The 20,022-nt window shown below is 36.0% G+C and overlaps 1 protein-coding gene across 1 annotated transcript in view; it reads right to left on the bottom strand.

Moving 5' to 3' along the window:
* Positions 1-9,254: 9,254 nt before the first annotated feature.
* LOC5568431 (transient receptor potential cation channel protein painless) overlaps positions 9,255-20,022 on the bottom strand; it is a 29,970-nt gene continuing 19,202 nt past the window's right edge. Inside the window, exons 5-7 of the mRNA XM_001652211.2 lie at positions 10,013-10,143; positions 9,849-9,949; positions 9,255-9,787 (exon numbers count right to left, since the gene is read on the bottom strand). Of these exons, the coding sequence (XP_001652261.2) occupies positions 9,373-9,787; positions 9,849-9,949; positions 10,013-10,143 (647 nt within the window). The 3' untranslated portion in view covers positions 9,255-9,372. The remainder of the gene's footprint in view (positions 9,788-9,848; positions 9,950-10,012; positions 10,144-20,022) is intronic.

The following is a 20,022-nucleotide window of genomic DNA, read 5'->3' as shown; positions in this document are numbered from 1 at the left end:
GTATATTTATATTAGAATCAAAAAAAAAAAAAAATATTCGGGATCCGCTTAAAGTCTTTTCGGAGATTTATAAAAGAACATTTCAGGAAATGCCGCTTGTAACCTTTAAATCATGGTTTCACAAACAATCGGCCAAGATTTTTTAAGTAGTTTCACAAAGATACTTCCGATTCATTGAGATTTTCGTGATAAATCGTCAAAAATCTCGCTAGAAACTCATGAAGAGACCTCTAAAAAATCAATTAAAAATTTTTGAGAGAGATCTGGCAAAGATGAAATGACATATTGTGCCTTTTGAGAACATCTTCAACCATGGCAGCAATCGTACAAGCTTTTCCGTTTGATATTTCATTGAGTTCAAATTATGACAGAGTATGCCTCATCGCGATATTTCGAAATTTTGTAGAAAGATAGGGAACAGTTTTATGCTCCTATGATTGCTCCCATCTATGCTGAAACTTATTATTTCAGTTTCGAAGATCTCTTTCATTCTGATGGCGATAGAATTCTGTGAAAATACGAACCCAAAGGATTCTATTTTTAACATTAAATCGTCAAACATCGACTGAACCTGAAGGTGTTGATACAGTATGAAACGCATTCCAAACTTTCTATGCAGCTGAAGTCAGTTTCTGAACCACAAAACCCAACAAGGATTTTTTAAGATGCCATTTGAAAATTCTTGCTGTTTTTTGGTACAAGAAAAGCTTTTTCTAATTCGAAATATCTCTGACATCTCACATTGTTCGTCAAGCAGCAAAAAGCGGGACAAACCTTGAAATATGAAAAATAACTGTCCTACTAAATAAGGTCAGATGGTAACCCTATATCTATTCAAATGTTTATAAGGTACCCCGGGGCAAGTGAGAATCCGGGGTAAGTGGGACATTCCGTCATAGCTCGTTTAGGAAAAGTTTTTTAAGGGGGTATTCTTCTAGAAAGTTGAAGATACAATGATAATGAAAGTATTTAGTACAAAAAATATTGTTATTTTTAATACCATGTGCTCCATGTAACAATTGTCAGCTCAGCACCATTTTCAACTTGCATGATAAATTTTGACACGTTACAGGTTCTGCACTGGCTCGCAAAAAAAATTGTGCTATAAATCGAATTACCATCGGTAAGCTACAACTTTAAGTATTGTTACAAGCTGCTTACGTTAAACAGGTATTTTGTTTTCATTTCGTATGAAAATTTCTATAGTCTAACTTACCCTAAAATTTCTTTATACCTGGGGTAAGTGGGACCTATCGAAACAAGCACCAGAATCAAAACTTTTCCTACACGTTTCAAACATTTTCCTAAAGAGTAGCTCTAAAATATTCAAACGAATGATTTTGATTACAAAATAATTATCTTATATTACGTACCGTACTTCGGGGTGTAGTTGATCATTGGGGAGGAGTTGATCATTCACATACCCACATGTATAAACTGTCAATAGAGCTATAATTTGATTTCAATTAGCACAATTTCTGTGATGTCGCCTAACCTGACAGCATCTCTTGATATTCCTAAATTTGATTTGACATTCAAGATAATTATACCACGGAAAAAGAGATTTTTAGGGAAATGTTTGATGAACTGTTGAAGGGTTCTTCTTCAAACAATCGATTATTGCCAAGGCTATATGAAGACACCGATTAAATAAACTGTTTCATACATTCCAGATATGTTCTGTGAATCCAGTTTTGAATTTGCATTGTGGATAAAAAGTCATTTTACGAGAAAAAAAATGTATATTTTGTGAGCGAGTCGCTAATTCCAAAGAAAATTGCATACCTTTAGGCGTTTAATGTGGTGTATTCTGTAAATCTTAACATTCAAATCTAAAACTGATCGATAAATCAACAAGTTGTAAGATTTTTGAGACTTGATTCATATTCAGTGACCCCAAATTTAGTGAATAGCATATTTCTTTACTTTAGGAAACCTATCACAATAACTGATCAACTTCACCCCAATTTTTGATTTCCAAATATTGTTTTGTTATTACGAGAACATTTCGTCAAAATTTCGTTTGTATAACTCGATAAACATCCAACCAGTACAGGTTTTAAAAATATTTGGATGATAATACACGCATCCTACTAGGAGTTACAGAGCAGAATCGCTCAAAAGTGATCAACTTCCCCCCATTTTACGGTAATTGTTGAATTGGGAGAAAAAATGACTAATTTTTCTAAATATTTTTTTCTATTTTTATTTTTGAAATATGAGTTAAAAATTGAACAAAGGCAGAGCTAAAATTTAAAATACATCATGAGAACGATTACTATACTATTTTTATTGAACTTTATTTGATATTTCTACCAAATTCAGTAGTTGCGGAAAACAGTTCCATCCCATTAAATGGTTTTCCGCCTTGCATAACAGTTATAACAAGAGCGGTTCCACGCCGTTTCGCAAACCCGATTATTTTTGTATTTTTTGAATCGTCTGAAAATTTGCATACAGATTCTTTATGACCAAAAATGCCATTATGCACTTTCAGACCGCCATTTTGAACCTCGCCTTATTTTTGAGAAGGGCGTATCGGAAAATGCATGGCAAATCTTTAAAAAACTGTAACTTGAAAACGGTTTATCCGATCGATTTGAGATCTTCTACAAAGTTGTAGGTATTGCTTAGGACTATATGGAGAAAAATATGCACGGTAAAAAAAAGTTACAGATTATTTTTAATTTCAAAAACAAAATTTTAAAATCGATTTTCTCCAGAATCGCAGTTTTGATTTTTTTTTTATTTTTGGATATGTTTTAGGGGACAACTTATGTGATTTATTGCACAATGTTTCAAAATGGAAGAATTATGGACAAAAAAGTTATGATTTTTTTTTAAAATTACAGATTTTGAAAAAAAAATCGAAATAGAGGAAAGCAATATTTTTTTATGTGATTATTTGAAAGTACAGAAAAATTTCAATCGAAAAGTACTTAAGTAATTTTTTTCTAGGTTGCATCAATTTCGAGATATACTCATATTTATATAAAATTTTCAAATAAAAAAGAAAAATAGGCTCTTTTCAAGCATATTTCGTGTTTCTCCATTCCAGAAAAAAAATTATTTTGATTGAGCGAATCGTAGCTTAATCGTTTATCGTTTGATCAAAACATTTATGCTTAAGTATTGATTAAAGAGTGCACGGTAAAAAATATAAACGATATTTTCAAATGAAAATTTGAAGCTAATAGTTCTTAAAAATCGCAACATTGATGTTATTAATTTTTGGATAAATTTTGCGGTTGTTGTAGGTATTGTTTAGGACTATTTGGAAAAAAAATATGCACGGTAAAAAATAATGACAGATTTTTTTAATAAAAAAAAATTAAAATCGATTTTCTATGAAAATGCATCTGTGATTTTTATTATTTTTGGACATGTTTTAGGGGACAACTTATGTGATTAATTGCACAATGTTTTATAATGGAAGAATAATGGACAAAAAAGTTATAATTTTATAAAATATTACAAATTTTGAAAAAAATCGAAATAAAGGAAAACAATATTTTTTTATGTGTGTATTTGATAGAATAGAAAATGCATTGGAAGAGTACTTAAGTAAAACTTTTCTAGATTCTACTACCTTTGAACGAAGCTGGTTATCAGAAATCGAAGAGAATGGCATTGACGAATTACAATTTGAACAGTGGGTCACAACCGACAGGTGTGATATTGAAACTTTTTTAAAGCAGCCTGATGAATTTGTATCATATTTTACTCGTAAATTGGAGAAACTAATACCTCATAATTTCATCAAAACAGAGCAAGCTACATTTCTAAATAACACAAAAAACAATTTGATAGAAGGTGAATTTGTGGTAATTTGTGATTTTTCGGAAAACTACACATTTATTCTTCAAGATGAAGTTCAAAGCTATCATTGGAATGCTCAGCAAGCTACTTTGCATCCGTTTGTAATATTTTATCGTCAAGATGGCAAAGTCAATCATTTAAGTTTTGTTGTAATTTCAGAAGATTTGCGCCACGATTCTGTATCTGTCAACTTATTCATATCTAAAATGATGATTTTTTTGCGATTGGATCACAAATTAACTGTCAACAAGTATATTTTATGTCTGACGGAGCTGCATCACAGTATAAAAATAGGAGGAACTTTTCAACTCTTTGGCAATTTTAAATCAAATATGATATAGAAGTTGAATGGAATTTTTTTGCAACATCACATGGAAAAGAGCCATGCGATGCCATAGGAGGGACACTAAAACGTATGGCTACCAGAGCCAATCTTGCCAAAGAACGTGAACATCCGATAAAAATGCTAAGGAATTATATGATTGGGCTCAAAATCGGAAAGAAGAGCAGCTTACACAAATCTTCTTTCGTTATTCAACTACTGAGGAATATGATATCATTGCACAAGAACTTAACCAACTATTTTCAAGTGCAAAAACAGTTCAAGGCACTCAGAAATACCACTCGTTTATCCCTATCTCTGAAACACAAATTGAAGTTAGACAATTTTCGAGCTGTGACGATAACAAGAAAGTAGTGGATATAATTAAGAAATAAAATTGCAGTATTTATATATAAAAAAACAAAAAAAAAGAAACAAAAAAAAAACAAACTCCTTCTGGTTGTACGATCTTGCCGCGATGAGAGGGCTTTACCCATTAGCCGGGCTTAGCCCTGGGGACCGTTGTGATAGAATCACATTTTTAATGCCACGTTTAGATTTACCGTGCATATCTCGGAAGTGATGCATCTCAGCTAAATTTTACTTAAGTATTTTTCGATAGAAATTTTTCATATTTAAAAATATATAGTTATTTTTCTGTACTCAAAAAAAAACGCACCAAAAATATCGTTTCACATAAATTCGTTTTTTTTTATTTTTTTAAATAATTGATTTTTTATCCAAAAATTTTCCGTTTTGAGGCATTGTGCAAGAAATTACAAACAATATGCTGCAAAACATATCCAAAAATCAATAACATCAATTTTGCGGGTTTTAAGAACAATGAACTTCAAATTTTCATTTGAAAATTTCGTTTATATTTGTTTTACCGTGCATCCTTTTTAAATACTTTAGTATATAGGTTTTGATCAAACAATAAACAATTCAGCTACGATTCACTCAATGGAATGGAGAAACATGTTTGAAAAGGGCCTATTTTACTTTTTTTATTTGAAAATTTTATATAAATATGAGTATATCTCGAAATTGATGCAACCTAGAAAAAATTTACTTAAGTACTTTTCGATTGCAATTTTTCTGTACTTTCAAATAATCGCATAAAAAATTATTGTTGATCCCTTATATGCATCAAATATGTACTCAAACTTGAAAATCTATGCTTTATCAACCCTATTATTGCAATGGTTGACTTACTGATGTGGTTTGACGCATGAAACTGGATGTGTCCCACTTGCCCTGTTTAGCGAGGTAACTGCGTCTAATGGCTCATTGTCCACATTTCTTCTCAGGTTTTCACAATTTCAAAATTATTCGATCAAATTCATGCACACACCAGCAAATATGTTGCCAAAATGTGACCATGTTGTTGGATTTGCAAAAAAAAATGACATATTTAAATTATATTGAACAATCTGTTTGAACTACCGTTTTTTTTATGTCCCACTTGCCCCGGGGTACCTTAATAAAAATTTATTGAATCGATCAACTCTATTTTGATGTCACAATGTAGCTCCAATAAGCATAGGTAATTGTCGGCAAAATGAAATTAATTAGAATAACTTTTATAAACATCAATGTTTTCGTATTTCCGCTCACGGTAAACCAATTTCTTGGCAAACATACCTAAAAATGCAATGTTTCGAATATTGCTACTCACTCTGGTACTTTTTATGGTCAAACCATTTCTACAACAACAATAACGAAAGGTGTATACTAAAATCGATATTTTGTTAAATCATGTTAATTTTATTGCACAGCCGCTCATGGAACACACAAAAATTCCTACTGATCCAATTGTGAGAATTATTTTAACCAATGAAAATAACGTCAGATGACATCATTTGTTGTTGAGGTAGCTAGACGATATCAGTGTGAAAAATTCGTTTTTACACTAGTGAGCGCTAATAGAGACATAAGCGGCTACTGATGCTTAGATGTTTTTTTTTAAACTCTTTATTAGGTTATGCAGCTCCATCGCGATTACGACCGCTGCCCAAGCCACGACGTCAAGATCATCATAGGAGATTTAAACGCTCAGGTTGGCCAGGACGAGGAGTTCAGACCGACGATTGGAAAGTTCAGCGCCCACCGGCTGACGAACGAGAACGGTCTACGACTGATAGATTTTGCCGCCTCCAAGAACAGGGCCATTCGCAGCACCTACTTTCAGCACAGCCTCCCGTATCGATACACCTGGAGATCACCACAGCAGACGGAATAACAAATTGACCACGTTTCGATCGATGGACGGCACTTCTCCGATATAACCGATGTCAGAACCTATTGTGGCGCTAACATTGACTTTGATCACTATCTGGTGATGGTGAAACTGCGCCCAAAACTATGCGTCATCAACAATGTACGGTATCGACGCCCGCCTCGGCATGACCTAGCGCGACTGGCCAACCGAACGTCGACGCATACGCGCAGCAGGTAGCGTTGCCAGAAGAGGGCGAGCTTGACGAAGCCCCGAATGAGAACTGCTTGAGCACCATAAAAGCAGCCATCAACAACGTAGCCGAGAGCATCGTTGGGTACGTGGAAAGGAGGACATATAACAATTGGATCGACGAAGAATGCAGGAGGGTTTTGGAGGAGAAGGATGCAGCGCGAGCTGCAATGCTGCAGCAAGGAACGCAACAAAACGTGGAGCGATATAAAAGGAAACGAAAGCTGCAAACCCGCCTATTTCGGGACAAAAAGCGCCGCCTAGAAGAAGCGGTAAGTGAAGAAATGGAACAACTGCACTGTTCACAAGTTCTACGAGAAGCTTAACGCATCCCGAAAAGGCTTCGTGCCGCGAGCCGAAATGTGTAGGGATAAGAATGGAAGCATCTTGACGGACGGACGTGAGGTGATTGAGAAGTGGAAGCAGCACTACGATGAACACCTGAATGGCACGGAGAACACAGGCGCAGAGGGTCACGACAGCCGAGGAAGTGACTACGTCAGCACGGCGGATGAAGGAAACCAACCTGTTCCTACATTGAGGGAAGTTAAGGATCAACCAGCTCATGAACAACAAGGCAGCTGGTAAGGATGGTATTGGAGCTGACTGAACTCATCAAAATGGGCCCGGAGAGGTTGGGCGCCTGTCTGCACCGGCTGATTGTCAGAATCTGGGAAACGGAACAGCTGCCGGAGGAGTGGAAGCAATGGGTCATATGCCCCATCTACAAGAAGGGCGGCTAACTGGAATGTGAAAACTATTGTGCGATCACTATCCTAAATGCCGCCTACAAAGTGCTATCCCAGATTATCTTCCATCGTCTATCACCAATAGCAAATGTGTTTGTGGGAAGTTATCAAGCTGGTTTCATCATCGACCGCTCGATGACGGACTAAATCTTCACTGTACGGCAAATCCTCCAGAAATGCCGTGTATACCAAGTGCCAACGCATCACCATGTTCATCGATTTTTAAGCGGCTCATGATAGCATCGACCGCAAAGAGCTATGGAAAATCATGGACGAGTACAGCTTTCCCGGGAAGCTCACAAGACTAATAAGGGCAACGATGGACGGTGTAAAGAATAGCGTGAAGGGCGAACATTCCAGTTCGTTCGAATCTCGCCGGAGACTTCGGCAGGGTGATGGACCTTCGTGCCTGCTGTTTAACATCGCGCTAGAAGGTGTCATGCGGAGAGCTGGGTTCAATAACCGAGGTACGATTTTCACAAGATCCAGCCAATTTGTTTGCTTCGCGGATGATATGGATATTGTCGGCACAACATTTGGAACGGTGGCAGACCTGTACACCTGCCTGAAACGTAAAGCGACAAAAGCCAGCTTGTTGGTGAGTGCGTCAAAAACAAAGTACATGCTGATAGGCGGAACCGAGCGCGACAGAGTCCGCCTAGGAAGCAGTGTTACGATAGACGGGGATACTTTTGAGGTGGTTGATGAGTTCGTCTACCTCGGATCCTTGTTAACGGCTGATGACAACGTTAGTAGTGAAATGCGGAGACGCATCATCAGTGGAAGTCGCGCCTACTATGGGCTCCAGAAGAAGCTGCGGTCGAGAAAGATTCACCCCCGCACCAAATGTACCATGTACAAAACGCTAATAAGACCGGTGATCCTCTATGAACATGAAGCATGGACCATGCTGGGAGAGGACCTGCAAGCACTTGGAGTGTTCGAACGAAGGGTGCTAAGGACAATCTTTGGCAGATTATGGCGATGGAGAATGAACCACGAGCTCGCTAAGCTCTACGGTGAATCCAGTATCCAGAAAGAAGCGAAAGCTGGAAAGGTGCGCTGGGCCGGGCATGTTGCAAGGCTACAATAACCCTGCAAAGACGGTGTTCGTGTCGAATCCGGTTGGCACAAGAAGGCGGGGAGCACAGCGAGCGAGTTGGCTTGATCAGGTACAACAAGATCTGGCGAGCGTGGGCCAAAATCGAAGTTGGAGGGACACAGCCATGGACCGAGTAAATTGGCGTAACATCGTTAACGAGGTTTTATCAAACTAATTGATGTAACACCAAGTAAATAAAATAAATAATCCAAACATTACATTCATTTCTTATTTCTAGGTGTTAGACAACACTATCATCCTAATTTGGTATAACAAGATTAAACTTTTATTGACATTTTGTTAGCAACATATTACACTTCATTTGCCGTAGCAGTTAGGAATTTTTACAGGTGAGTTGATTTCACCTGCTTATAAGAGAAAAATGATTTGATGGTAAACATTTCGACGAAAGATGAATGACAGTGTTGATGCCAAAAAGTGCACATTAGTGTGACAAATCCATTAACACTTGAGTCTCTTCAAAAGAGGATTCTGATCACAGGGTTCGAAATACTCACAGGGGATCGAAGAGAAATCCATTTCAACTAAAATAGGTGACTGTTCTTTAGGGACTTCCCTACGACGAGTCATCGTTGTGGAATCGATTGGAAACAAGCAATTTGCGGTTTGCAATCATGAATCAGCAAATCGCATGAGTGAATTGAACCGACATCCTCGTCGAATTGTTTCAAAGCTTTTGTAATTGCGTTTGGAATGAATGTAAAAGAATTTTATTGTGTAAATGACATGTTTATTAAAATCGTAACAAATTCCATTATTCAAATCAGACAATATCAATTAAATAAATGTATTACTGGAACTGTTTTAAAATGCGCGATTAAATCATGAAATCTTGTCAACAGATAAATAAACTATTTTCTTAATTCTACAAAGCACGTCAAAACACAGCTTAGTTCACAGTTTGAGAGTGGCTCAGATATTGTAGAATCCGCTCGAGGTCCCGTTCAATCTTGCTCAATCGCGCCTCCAAGGGTTGTATCCTATCCACCGTCTGGCTCTTCCTGTTGCGCGAATGCAAAATCTCCTTGGCGTACTTCATGATTTTCCCATCCATCCGGGAAAACGAGGGCAGCACGCAGCATCCGATCGTCAGGCGGATCTTCTCCTCCGGATGTTTGTTCAGAGGGAGCAGCTCGATGTGACTTTCGACGTCGATTCGGGATGTCGCGTCACCGTTGTGGAACGGTCGCGGTATGAAAATGCTATTCGACTGGTTGGGCGTCACTATGACGTAGTGCATCGGTAGGTACTCCGGGAACAGCTGCAGGAATGTCGACGGAAACAGCTTGAATATGGATTGGGTGCTAGAAATGGGAAGGGGGTGATTAGAGACAAGACGCTTGTCGGTGTATGTCGGTTACTTACAGAAAACCGTTGATTCCGGTCATTTTCAAGGCGTTCTCATACTTGGAAATGACTTCAACTTTTTGCGACAGTCCAATCAGTTCCGCCTCAGCTTTGATTGCCTAGAACGAAAGAAGGTTTTGGTTTACATAACTAGTCGACATGATAATTGATGTTAAGTATACCGCAGTGTCGCTAACAGCCAGACCGTTCATCAGATTGAAGATCACGATGGCCACGAAGAATATGAACAGGACGAAAATGAGATAGCTCGTACTGTTGGCGTCAAATTGTATGTTGGCAGCTTCGAATTCTCCTGTGAATTACATATTTTTTTATTAGTAGAAATGTGATAAATGGCCTGGATAATATGAATGATTATTGTAAAAAGCAGAGGTGTGAACATCATATTTAATCTTTTTACAATTGATATCTTAAAATTTTCAAGCAGTTCTAGATATATTATCAAAATATTCAAGGTAAGTCTATTATTGGTTTTAAATTCCTAAAGAGTTTCTTAAGCCTCACAAATGCTAACGGGTATTCAGTAAAAAATGAGAATGATTTCAATATCTTTCTGAAATTAAAGTAAAGAGAGTGATTTTTTTCTCTCTCCAAGAGAATTGTTCTCTGGACTCCATGAAAAACCCCTCTTGTGATTCATAAACTTCTTCAAGGATGTCTCCAAAATTCATTTTCCTGGCATCATTATCTCTAAAAATCCTGAATGAAATATTTAGGGATACCTACGAGAGCATACAGAAATTTCTCATTTTTTTTATCTGAAATTTATTCGGAATTTAATAATAATTTAGTAATAATTTGATTTCATTTTGATATAAAATAAGTAATGTAATTTAATTTCCTACAGAAGTAACGTATAAAACGTATCGCACTGATTTGTCCGGGAATAAATCTCAACGATTTTTCTCAGGATTCGTCCAAATATTCAAACAGTACATTATAATACCTTATTAAGGATTAACAATCATTCATATAAAAATACTTCTAAGAACATCAAAAAACCCTCCGTATAATTAAAAGGAAATGCCTCCATGATTCTGCAAGAAATATTAGACAAATCCTCGACGAAGTCCCTAAAAAAATTTCTGGCGAATTTCTAGAAGGAATTTCTTGAGAAACACCTTGACGAAGTTTTGAAGATTTCTCGGGAAAGTATGTGTAGAAATATCTGGAAGAAATTCTGGAGGAATTCTTTGGAATTGTAATTAAGTAGATTCAAAGAAGAAGTTCTACAGGGAATACTAGAAGCATTTTTATGAAAGCACTTTTGATAAAATCCTTGCTGGAATTCATGGAAAATTTATGGCTCAGTCCTCTAAATTACCAGGATTATTGTCTAAAGAAATATCTTGACGATATTTTAGAAAAAAATAGATGAAATTTAAGAGAATTTCTTGAAAAAATCTCAAAGTTATTCCTGAAATTTAGATAAATTTCTTGAGAAATTCAGTTGGAAATATTTCGAGGCATTTGTTGAGAAATTGAATGTATCACTTGTTGATTTCTTAGAAAAATATAAATCTTTGGAGAAGTTTACGGAGGAATCTGTGCAACAAATGTTGGTATGAAACTCATGCACTGAGTATTTATTTTAAGAATATATTGTGGAGATATCATTGAAGATTGCAAATTATTTGGAGGTGAAACTGAAAACAAATCCTGGAGAAAAATCCACATATTATCTGTCGGATTCATTAGAGACTGGAGGAATGCTCACGATATGCATGGAAAAGTTTGAGAGTTATTCCTGGAAGAAATGTTGAGGGAATCTAGCTAATTATTGGAGGAACTGTTTGAAATCCTTTTATCCAATTTCAGAAAATAGCTAGGCTGATATTGCCGGTCAATGGAGAACTCTACCAATCGCACTTTCAGGCTTTTTCCAAAGAGTTTGATGGATCCATTACTCAGCCAACAAATGGAACCAATATGCGTTTCGGATTCGTCTTTGCTCACTGTGAAAAAGGGAGGGTGGATATCCTTCAAAGTTTAACATTTTATGCAAAAAGGGTGTAGAGTTTTGCGTTCAATTTGTGAATGAGCTTCTTAGGTCGCTTGCTAACCCCCCTGATGAACATCCTGACTGCGTCCATGGGTAGAATGATGACATATGCTCAATATCCAACGTTATCCCGCAATTTTATTCGCAATCCTACACTGAAAATAATCCAAACGTCATTGCTACGTGAAAAATCACGTACATCATTCCAAGTTCATTTTATCTCCACTTCGCCTGACTAAGGTAATTATTACTAAACCATGCATAAAACCCAAATGCAGACTCGATGATTGTTACTGGTGTTACCTATCGCACTTACGTGAAAATCACGTATGCACCTAAATTCATTTTGGCATCTGCAAATTGCACGTTCATTCAGTGTTGAGCTCGAATGCTAAGATGGTGCCCGCTAGATTTCAAAAGAACTTCAGGAGCTGCTGAACCTCAAACCCTGTTTAAGATCGATTTCAAGGTAAATATGCGTTGAGTACCGAAGAATCTTGTATCACTTCATATTTTATACCTGATTTGAAGCGAAGGTTACAGCTAGAGTGTCCATTTCCCGGCCATTCTGCTCGTCGGGATTCGGGACAAAAATTTAAGGTTATCCCGGGAAATCCCGGGATCCCGGGATCCTGGGATTTCTCAAATTTTCAATAAGACTAGTATTTTGGTTGAAATAAAAGTACAAATTGAACAGTACAAATAAAGATAATGTGATTTTCCAAGATAATATATTAGTTATAACAAATCACATTTCATGTATGACTTCCTTATTCTGATGAAGTAACTCGACGAAAATCAAAACTTAGCTTGACTAATTACAGGTTTGCAAATAATTTTCAAATTCTCTATATTACTTGTGAATGGATGTATGGTAAAAAATTAAGTCATTATATCAAAGCAATTTGCTTCAAACATTTAAAAACTAATCAAAACTATTCTAAAGAAATGATCAAAGGTACTGTAGAAGATCATGTAAAAATTTAATTACCAAAAAATATTGACGGAAGTATAGGTGTACAACAACCGAGTAATGTTGAAGAAAAAGCATTGAAACTTTGCAACTAGACAAAAACGTATGTATTTCTTACTAGGTAAATTAAACTTTTCATGAAAATAATTACTTCTTTATTCTCTTTTTCAGCATGAAACCTTTTGTGTTCAGTAGATAACATTCACATGATAGATCTACCATTCATTTACTCGTAAAAATTGGTCATGAAAAATAAATGCGATTGGCCAGTTTGGGAACCGAAGTTAAATCTCTGGCCGAAACTGGTTCCGTTGGCCTATATTGACCAACGGGATATTCAAAGCGAAAGAATGGTTATCATTGGCGTAGGAACAGGGGGGGGGCAGGGGGCCTGGCCCCCTCCAGAACCATTCAGGCCCCCCCAGAATTTTTGATGATAATAAAATTAAAAATTAAAAAACAAACAAACAATTTAACTTGCAGAAAAATCTTCTAAATCAATCTAGGTACATGACTAGGTAATTTCTCCAGTATCTCCGTTATTTTATGTTGTAGAACACTATAGCGAGAAAACCTCGCTTGTCTTATACAGCATCAGCGTTATAGTTCTGACTTTGGTGAATCACGCGACAACCGAAAGCTTATCCGTCCGGCTGTCGATCGATTGGTTACTGTTAGAACTAGCTTCATGTTGTATGCGGTAAGCACAATTTTTCTGACATATCCATTATCCATATTTACTATCCTGTAATTTACCTGTAGAGAAGATATTATAAATTCAGAAGATATTATAAATTCATTGTACCATTGCACACCTATTGTTCAATATTTTAATGTTTCTTCTTCCTTCGCAAACCGCTTTGAAAAATTACAGAATTCTTTTGCGTATGGTTTCTAATTCCATCAGGAATTCCATCAGGAATTCCTTATCAAAATTTCAAAGTAATGCAGAAGTTTTCACTAAGATTTAACCCTCTCTTTCCCATGGTAGCACAGGTGCCACCGATTTTCAACGAACGATAGCTAAACCGAATTGATGATTGGAATAAATTTATTCGCTCATTTGTCTTATCAAACATCGAAATAAGTGACCTTAGGGTCAAACTATTGGAAAACAATCAACTAACTATTGAAAAACAATAAAAAAATATTGTGATTTTGAATAATATAGCTTATTTGTAAAACCTTTTTGTTTTTTGAAACGCCATTTTGATAGTTAAATTGTCAAACAAAGCTGTGGGAAAGAAAGGGTTCAATTAGAATCTTACATTTTCACGTTAAACTTCTACAGTACTACAAAATAGTCGATCATAAAACCTTCAAAAAAGTTTGTTTGGAATTTCTAGAGGTAGAAAAAATGGGTTCTACATCAATATGTTCACCATAGTATCATGAATCTTCAGAGTTCATACTAAATATTATAAAAGACTTTAGTTACAAATACTTTCAGTAAAAATTTCATACGTTTTAACATGGATCATTTTCTATTATAGAAGACGTCGAAAAAGAATACGATTTTCTGTAGTAAATCCTACAAGAACCAATTAAGCTTTTTTGTGAGGTACATTGTTAACATGTTTCAGAAATTCTTAAATTTTACGACAGGAATTCAGTGATATTTTCCGAAGTATGTTTAAGCTGCATATATTCAATAACTTATCAACAAGGTTATTTCAAACCTTTCGTTACTTTAGAAATCTGATATGGAGTGATTCATAGAGGAAGTTATAAAGCAATTCCTAAAAAATATTAAGTTTTTCCAGGAGTAGTTTTAGACCCAAAAAATGGAGAGTGTTTAAATTTTTATATGTCTTTTTTTAAGGAAGATTCCTGAGATTTATATTCGCAAAAAAATAAGTTATTTCTAGAACCTGAAAGAATACTTGATGGAACTTCTGGAGATTTTTTTAAGATTAAGAATGAATTGCAAGTGTTTAGTGAATCTGGTGAAAAAAATGTTCAATTAAAATCCCAAAAGAATCGTTAGTGCGGTTTCATGAAAAAAGCTCTGGAAAATGCTAAGATGAATCTTTGGTAATTTTTCAGAAGAATCTACAAGAAACAATAATATAATTCTCTAATAAATCTCTGTTCAAATTACTCGGGAATCTTTGATTATTTTCACGGAAAAGATGTTGCACCTTGATTTTAGATAAATCAAAAAAAAATATTATCTGTGAAAAAATACAAATTTCTTGCGGAGAGCTTCTCTGAGCAATGAGGAATAAAATTTCCCAATTGAATTCTTTTAAATTGCTCAGGAAATTTTTGTGGAATATTGCTAGGAGTCCTTAAAGTAACACCTGGAAGTGGAAGAGCCAATTGATATTTTAGCAGGATGTCTGGATAATTTTGCTACGATTTCTTCAAACAATTCTATAGAGAAACCTTAGAAAGAAATTCAAAAGCAAAGTTGAAAAAACTGTTGGTGAACTCTCTGAAGAATTCGTGGAATGAATCCTTGCTTGTTGATTGTGAAGTCGTTTTTGGTGAGAATCCTATATATTTTTGTTCTATATTTTGGAGAAATCCTTAGAAATCCTAAACAAATTATTTATGATACTTTAAACTCACAATTGGAATTTATATGTAATGTGTACCTAGAGGACTTTCGAGGAGAAAGTATTAAAAGAATTTGTAATGCGGAATTCTTCAAACGATTTTTTAAGCAGTTCGATAGAGATTGTTCGAGAAATTTTCTGATGAGATCAAAAGTCTGAGAATGATTCTCTTGGGGAATCCCAGGATGAACTCAATGAAAACTAGTAAAGGAGTTCTTGAAAAAAGCACTGAAAAGTGCGAACATAATTCATGAATAAATTCCCGTAGGGATTCTCAGAGGAAACTCTTCCAAGCACATGATTTAATTCCTGAAATAATCAAAGGAGAAACACAAAAGACAATCCTTGTGAGCTTTTTGCTAGAATTCTTTGAAGATTTTTGACTGGTTACAACATAAATGAATCTGTTTCGTAGCGATGATTGAAATTTACAAATATCACTGATATGCCACGAAATGAGACAAAATTATATATGAATGAAATCGATACAAATCTGTAAAAACTACCAAATTTGTGAAAATCGTGATTATTGCGACCGACATTACTTCTGTAAAACAAGTATTTGCTAGGCCCCCCTAGGCCCCCTCCAGAAAAAAATCCTAGCTACGCCAATGATGGTTATAGCTTAGTTTTGATATTTTACATACATAATATGGATTGAAAGCTTGATTTTGACATATTTGTAATATAGATACAGCTTTCCATTTAATTTTTATTGACTTTTTCTCTAAGGATGGCCAAAAGCGGTGCTTTTACCCTACGAGAATAAACGCATAACAGTATTAGTGCTTACTATGATGCATCGGTCACATGTGAATTATTGTTGTTTTGACAGTTTAGTGTCCGCATTAAAAGTCGCGAAAATATCTGCTCTCGATTATTTCACAAGCTATGGTACTTCTGATAGTTCCAAGGATGAGTGCAGGAATTTGGCCGATGGCGACCCGTTGGACAATGACGCGGGCACTGAAAACAACTTTGCTGGCTTCGAAGATAAGGACGGCAGTGACGGCAATGTTAGCGGTGACGGCAGCTTTCAGGTTCCATCGAAGACGTACCGTGAGCATTGGGCAAGGTATTTGAAATCGTTGGATGACACTGAATATGCGACGGGGACTGTTGAATGGATCATTAAAATAACCAAAACGGCCGCTATGTAAATCATAGATAGCGCCACCGTAGCCTTGTGTGTTTGACAGAACAGCAATGCTGTCACAATGTTAAACCACATATACAGTGGCGCCTTTGTTTTGAAGCGGTGAGCACTTGCAAAAACTACCTTCAATGATCCATTGGACTCAAATAAAAGTTATACGGCCGATGATGAATTCACCAAAAAACGCAAGAGAACATAAAAAGAATTGAAAGCAAGATACAACGCCAAGAAGCGCCATTTATCGTACCATGTAAAGCTTGTCGATTGTGCGTGAAAAATGAACAACGGGCTTAAAACCTCGAGGGAAGACCGTGGAAGGATACACGGAAAACATTATACAGTTTGTGATTCTTATGGTGGTAAGCTCCATCGAAGTTAATACGCCAATCGCGTATTATCCTCGATTTTACTATGCTAAAATCGAGGATAATACGCGATTGGGGTATTAACTTCGATGGAGCTTACCACTATTAAAGGAAGCTTCGTGCTGAACTACGCTGAATCATTGGACTCGAATGCAGTATTGCATAGTGCCATGCTTGTTGAGATTGTAGTGTCGCACCCGTAGGTAGAATATACGGGAATCGTCGGTGGTAGTATTTAGAGGTATGTTATGCTGTGCTTAGTGGAAATGAATTGTAGATACCTGGATGAAATAAAAGGAACAGCAGTTGCTAGTTGACTTATCAGTCAGTAGCTGTCTGCAGAGGAATAGACTAGTCTGTTTTCTTTGTGCTCAACAAGCTATCCTGGAATTGGAATTGTCTTGGTGTACTTCCAATAGGTTATGGGCCCAGGAACGGTTCATCTGCGAGTGTGCCCTACAGGAGGATCGGCCGCATAAGCCGTGTAACGCCGCACGGGATCCGTAGGAGGAGCTGCTGATTGGTCGGAGCATGTACAAGCATCGGAGTCGGACCACTTGTACAGGGCTCGAGTTGAGGAGGAGCTTCGTGATCCTCGGAAGGTAGAACCTCGACGAGCTATGTTAAAATTCAAGTTATGTCTGATGTTCTGTGAAAATTTTATCCGAATCGGTCCATAAACAATAGGGTCCTAAAATGTTGAATGAAATCTTGTTTTTATTTAATAACGCGAAAGAGCATGTTACTTTAACTACTTTAGCAATTTTTCCCGCTCAAATAACGGCTATATCATGTTTAAACTTTAATTTAAAAATTAGGTCCATAAATGAACCTTGACACTTGACGTTCGCTCAGTCGACAAAAACACCACAGGGGTTATAGTTTTTTCACTGGGGTTGTTCCTATCTGACATTTCGAAAGGGACACGGAAAACAAAATACACCCAAAATTTGAGTTTAAGCCAAGGGGTGTGACAAAATCTAATAAAAAACATAAAAAATGTTTTGTGGACTTAAACAAACGGAAAACATTAAAAAATTGAGTAAACAAGTGTTTATGGCCTAAACTTAAGCATTTGGCACTAAAATTGGGACAGGGCTTTAGGACCCAATTGAGATCTAGCTTACCAAAATTGGTCATTTTGTATGGAAAAACGAAAAAGTTGCAAATCTTTTGTATAATATTGTACATGAGGGGCTTAGATAGCCGTAGCTGAAATCTATCTAAGGGTCGTGAGTTCGAGTCCCACAGGTCTATGATTTATTTTTCGTAAGGAGGATTTTTTCGACTTCCCAAGGCATAGAGTACCTTAGTATCTGCCAAACACGAGATATACACATTTAAAAATAATCAAAGATAGCTCTCGCTTATGAATTGAGAGATGAATTGAGTGTTCATAAGAACAATAAGCCGGGAAGCAGACTCTGTCTCAGTCAGGAAGTAAAACCATAAAGAAGCAAAAGCTACAACATAATATTGAAAACCAGCGGCTTCCATTGGCGTAAGAACAGGGGGGGCCAGGGGGGCCTGGCCCCCTCCAGAATCATCCAGGCCCCCCCCAGAATTTTTGATGATAATAAATATTAAAACAACAAACAATTTACCATGAAGCAAAACTTTCTGAAACAATGTCCATGACTCTTGTTTTTGACAAAAATCCCTTCATTTTATTTTACGTTACAGCATCAGCGTGGTGGTGCTGACTTCGGTGGAACACGACCAAAAGCTTAATCATCCGGCTGTTGATCGATTGGTTACTGTTGAGACTAGCTTCTTGGTGTAGTAGGCGATATACGCAATTTTTCGACATCTTCGCTGCAATAAATACCGTGGTACGAAACAGCGTCAATATCCTAATTCCATAGCAGGAATTTTTGTGGAAAAATAAGGCTCAAATTTTAAGTTATTTCGGCATGACCTAGTTGTCTTCAGATGAATGATAGAACATAAAACTGGTGTGAAACAACGTAACAAAATCAATTAGAGTGTTAATTCCAGCAATAAATTCTCTCTTTGATTTTGATTCATTTTTTCACAGATTTGTGGCAACATTTTTCAAAAACAACTTTTCGATATACTTTATAGAGTTTTAGTATAATCAAACTCCTCAAGGAACATTAAAGGTTGGCTTCAAAACTTTTACAAATCTCTTGGAAATTAGTCAAATAAAATTGTGGGACTTGTTCATACTTTCAAAGCGAATTCCTCCTGGAGGACATCCATTCCTTCTATGTCTACTTTTTATTTGGTTCCGGACAATGTTCCCGGATTTACCTAAAAAATGTTACTTAATCTTTTAAAAGTTCAGTTTTTCCTCGCCATTCCTCCATAAATCATTGATTCTGTCAAATCTAATACTAAGATATTTCGCTGAAATTTCTATTAGCCATTTCTTTAAATAGTTTTTCCAAAGAAAAAATATTACATTTTTTCCACGAAGTTCTTGAGTCCTTAAGAAATATTTCTAAAATACATCACAAATTGCGTAAAAAAAACCCTACATTGTTTCTTTTTCAAGGAACTTTGCTTCAAACCCCCGGATTGTTTAAAAATCAGAAGAAATTTGTTGAAAACCTCCAGGAAAACTTTTGCTTTCAAAATTGGCATAGGGTAAAGTAATCTGTAGAAAAATATGTAGCAAAATAACTGGGAAGTAGGAAAAGATTTATTAAGATATTCATAAACAAATGAACTGGTCTTCCTTAATATACTTCTTAGAAACAATTTTATCAATTATTGGCAGAATCCATATTCTTGGTTTGAATTTTGTGCGATACGAGGGCGGAAATTTAGAGGCTTTCTGGCAGAATCCTAGAAAACCAGAAGTCAAAGTAGGATATATTTCAAGGATAATTTCTAAAGAAAATTCTGATGGAACTTTTTGAGAAATTTGTTTTACCGTGAAACGGGATAACTTTAATAGTTTTTTTTTAAAGAAAATCTGAATATTTATGCATTAGTTTTGAAATATATTTATCAAATATTTTGCAAAAAAGTTCTGGTATTTCAGTTATCAGCTGTTAAAAGATTGCATGACGATTCATGTTGAATCGATCAATAATTTTTCATATAATTGAAAGTTTATTTTCGGTTTTGCGGTAACTTTGATAATGG

Source organism: Aedes aegypti, chromosome 3 (assembly GCF_002204515.2).
Source record: "Aedes aegypti strain LVP_AGWG chromosome 3, AaegL5.0 Primary Assembly, whole genome shotgun sequence".
Lineage (NCBI taxonomy): Eukaryota > Metazoa > Arthropoda > Insecta > Diptera > Culicidae > Aedes > Aedes aegypti.
Note: the sequence above shows the minus strand (reverse complement) of the source record. Positions and strands in the feature narration are given on the sequence as shown.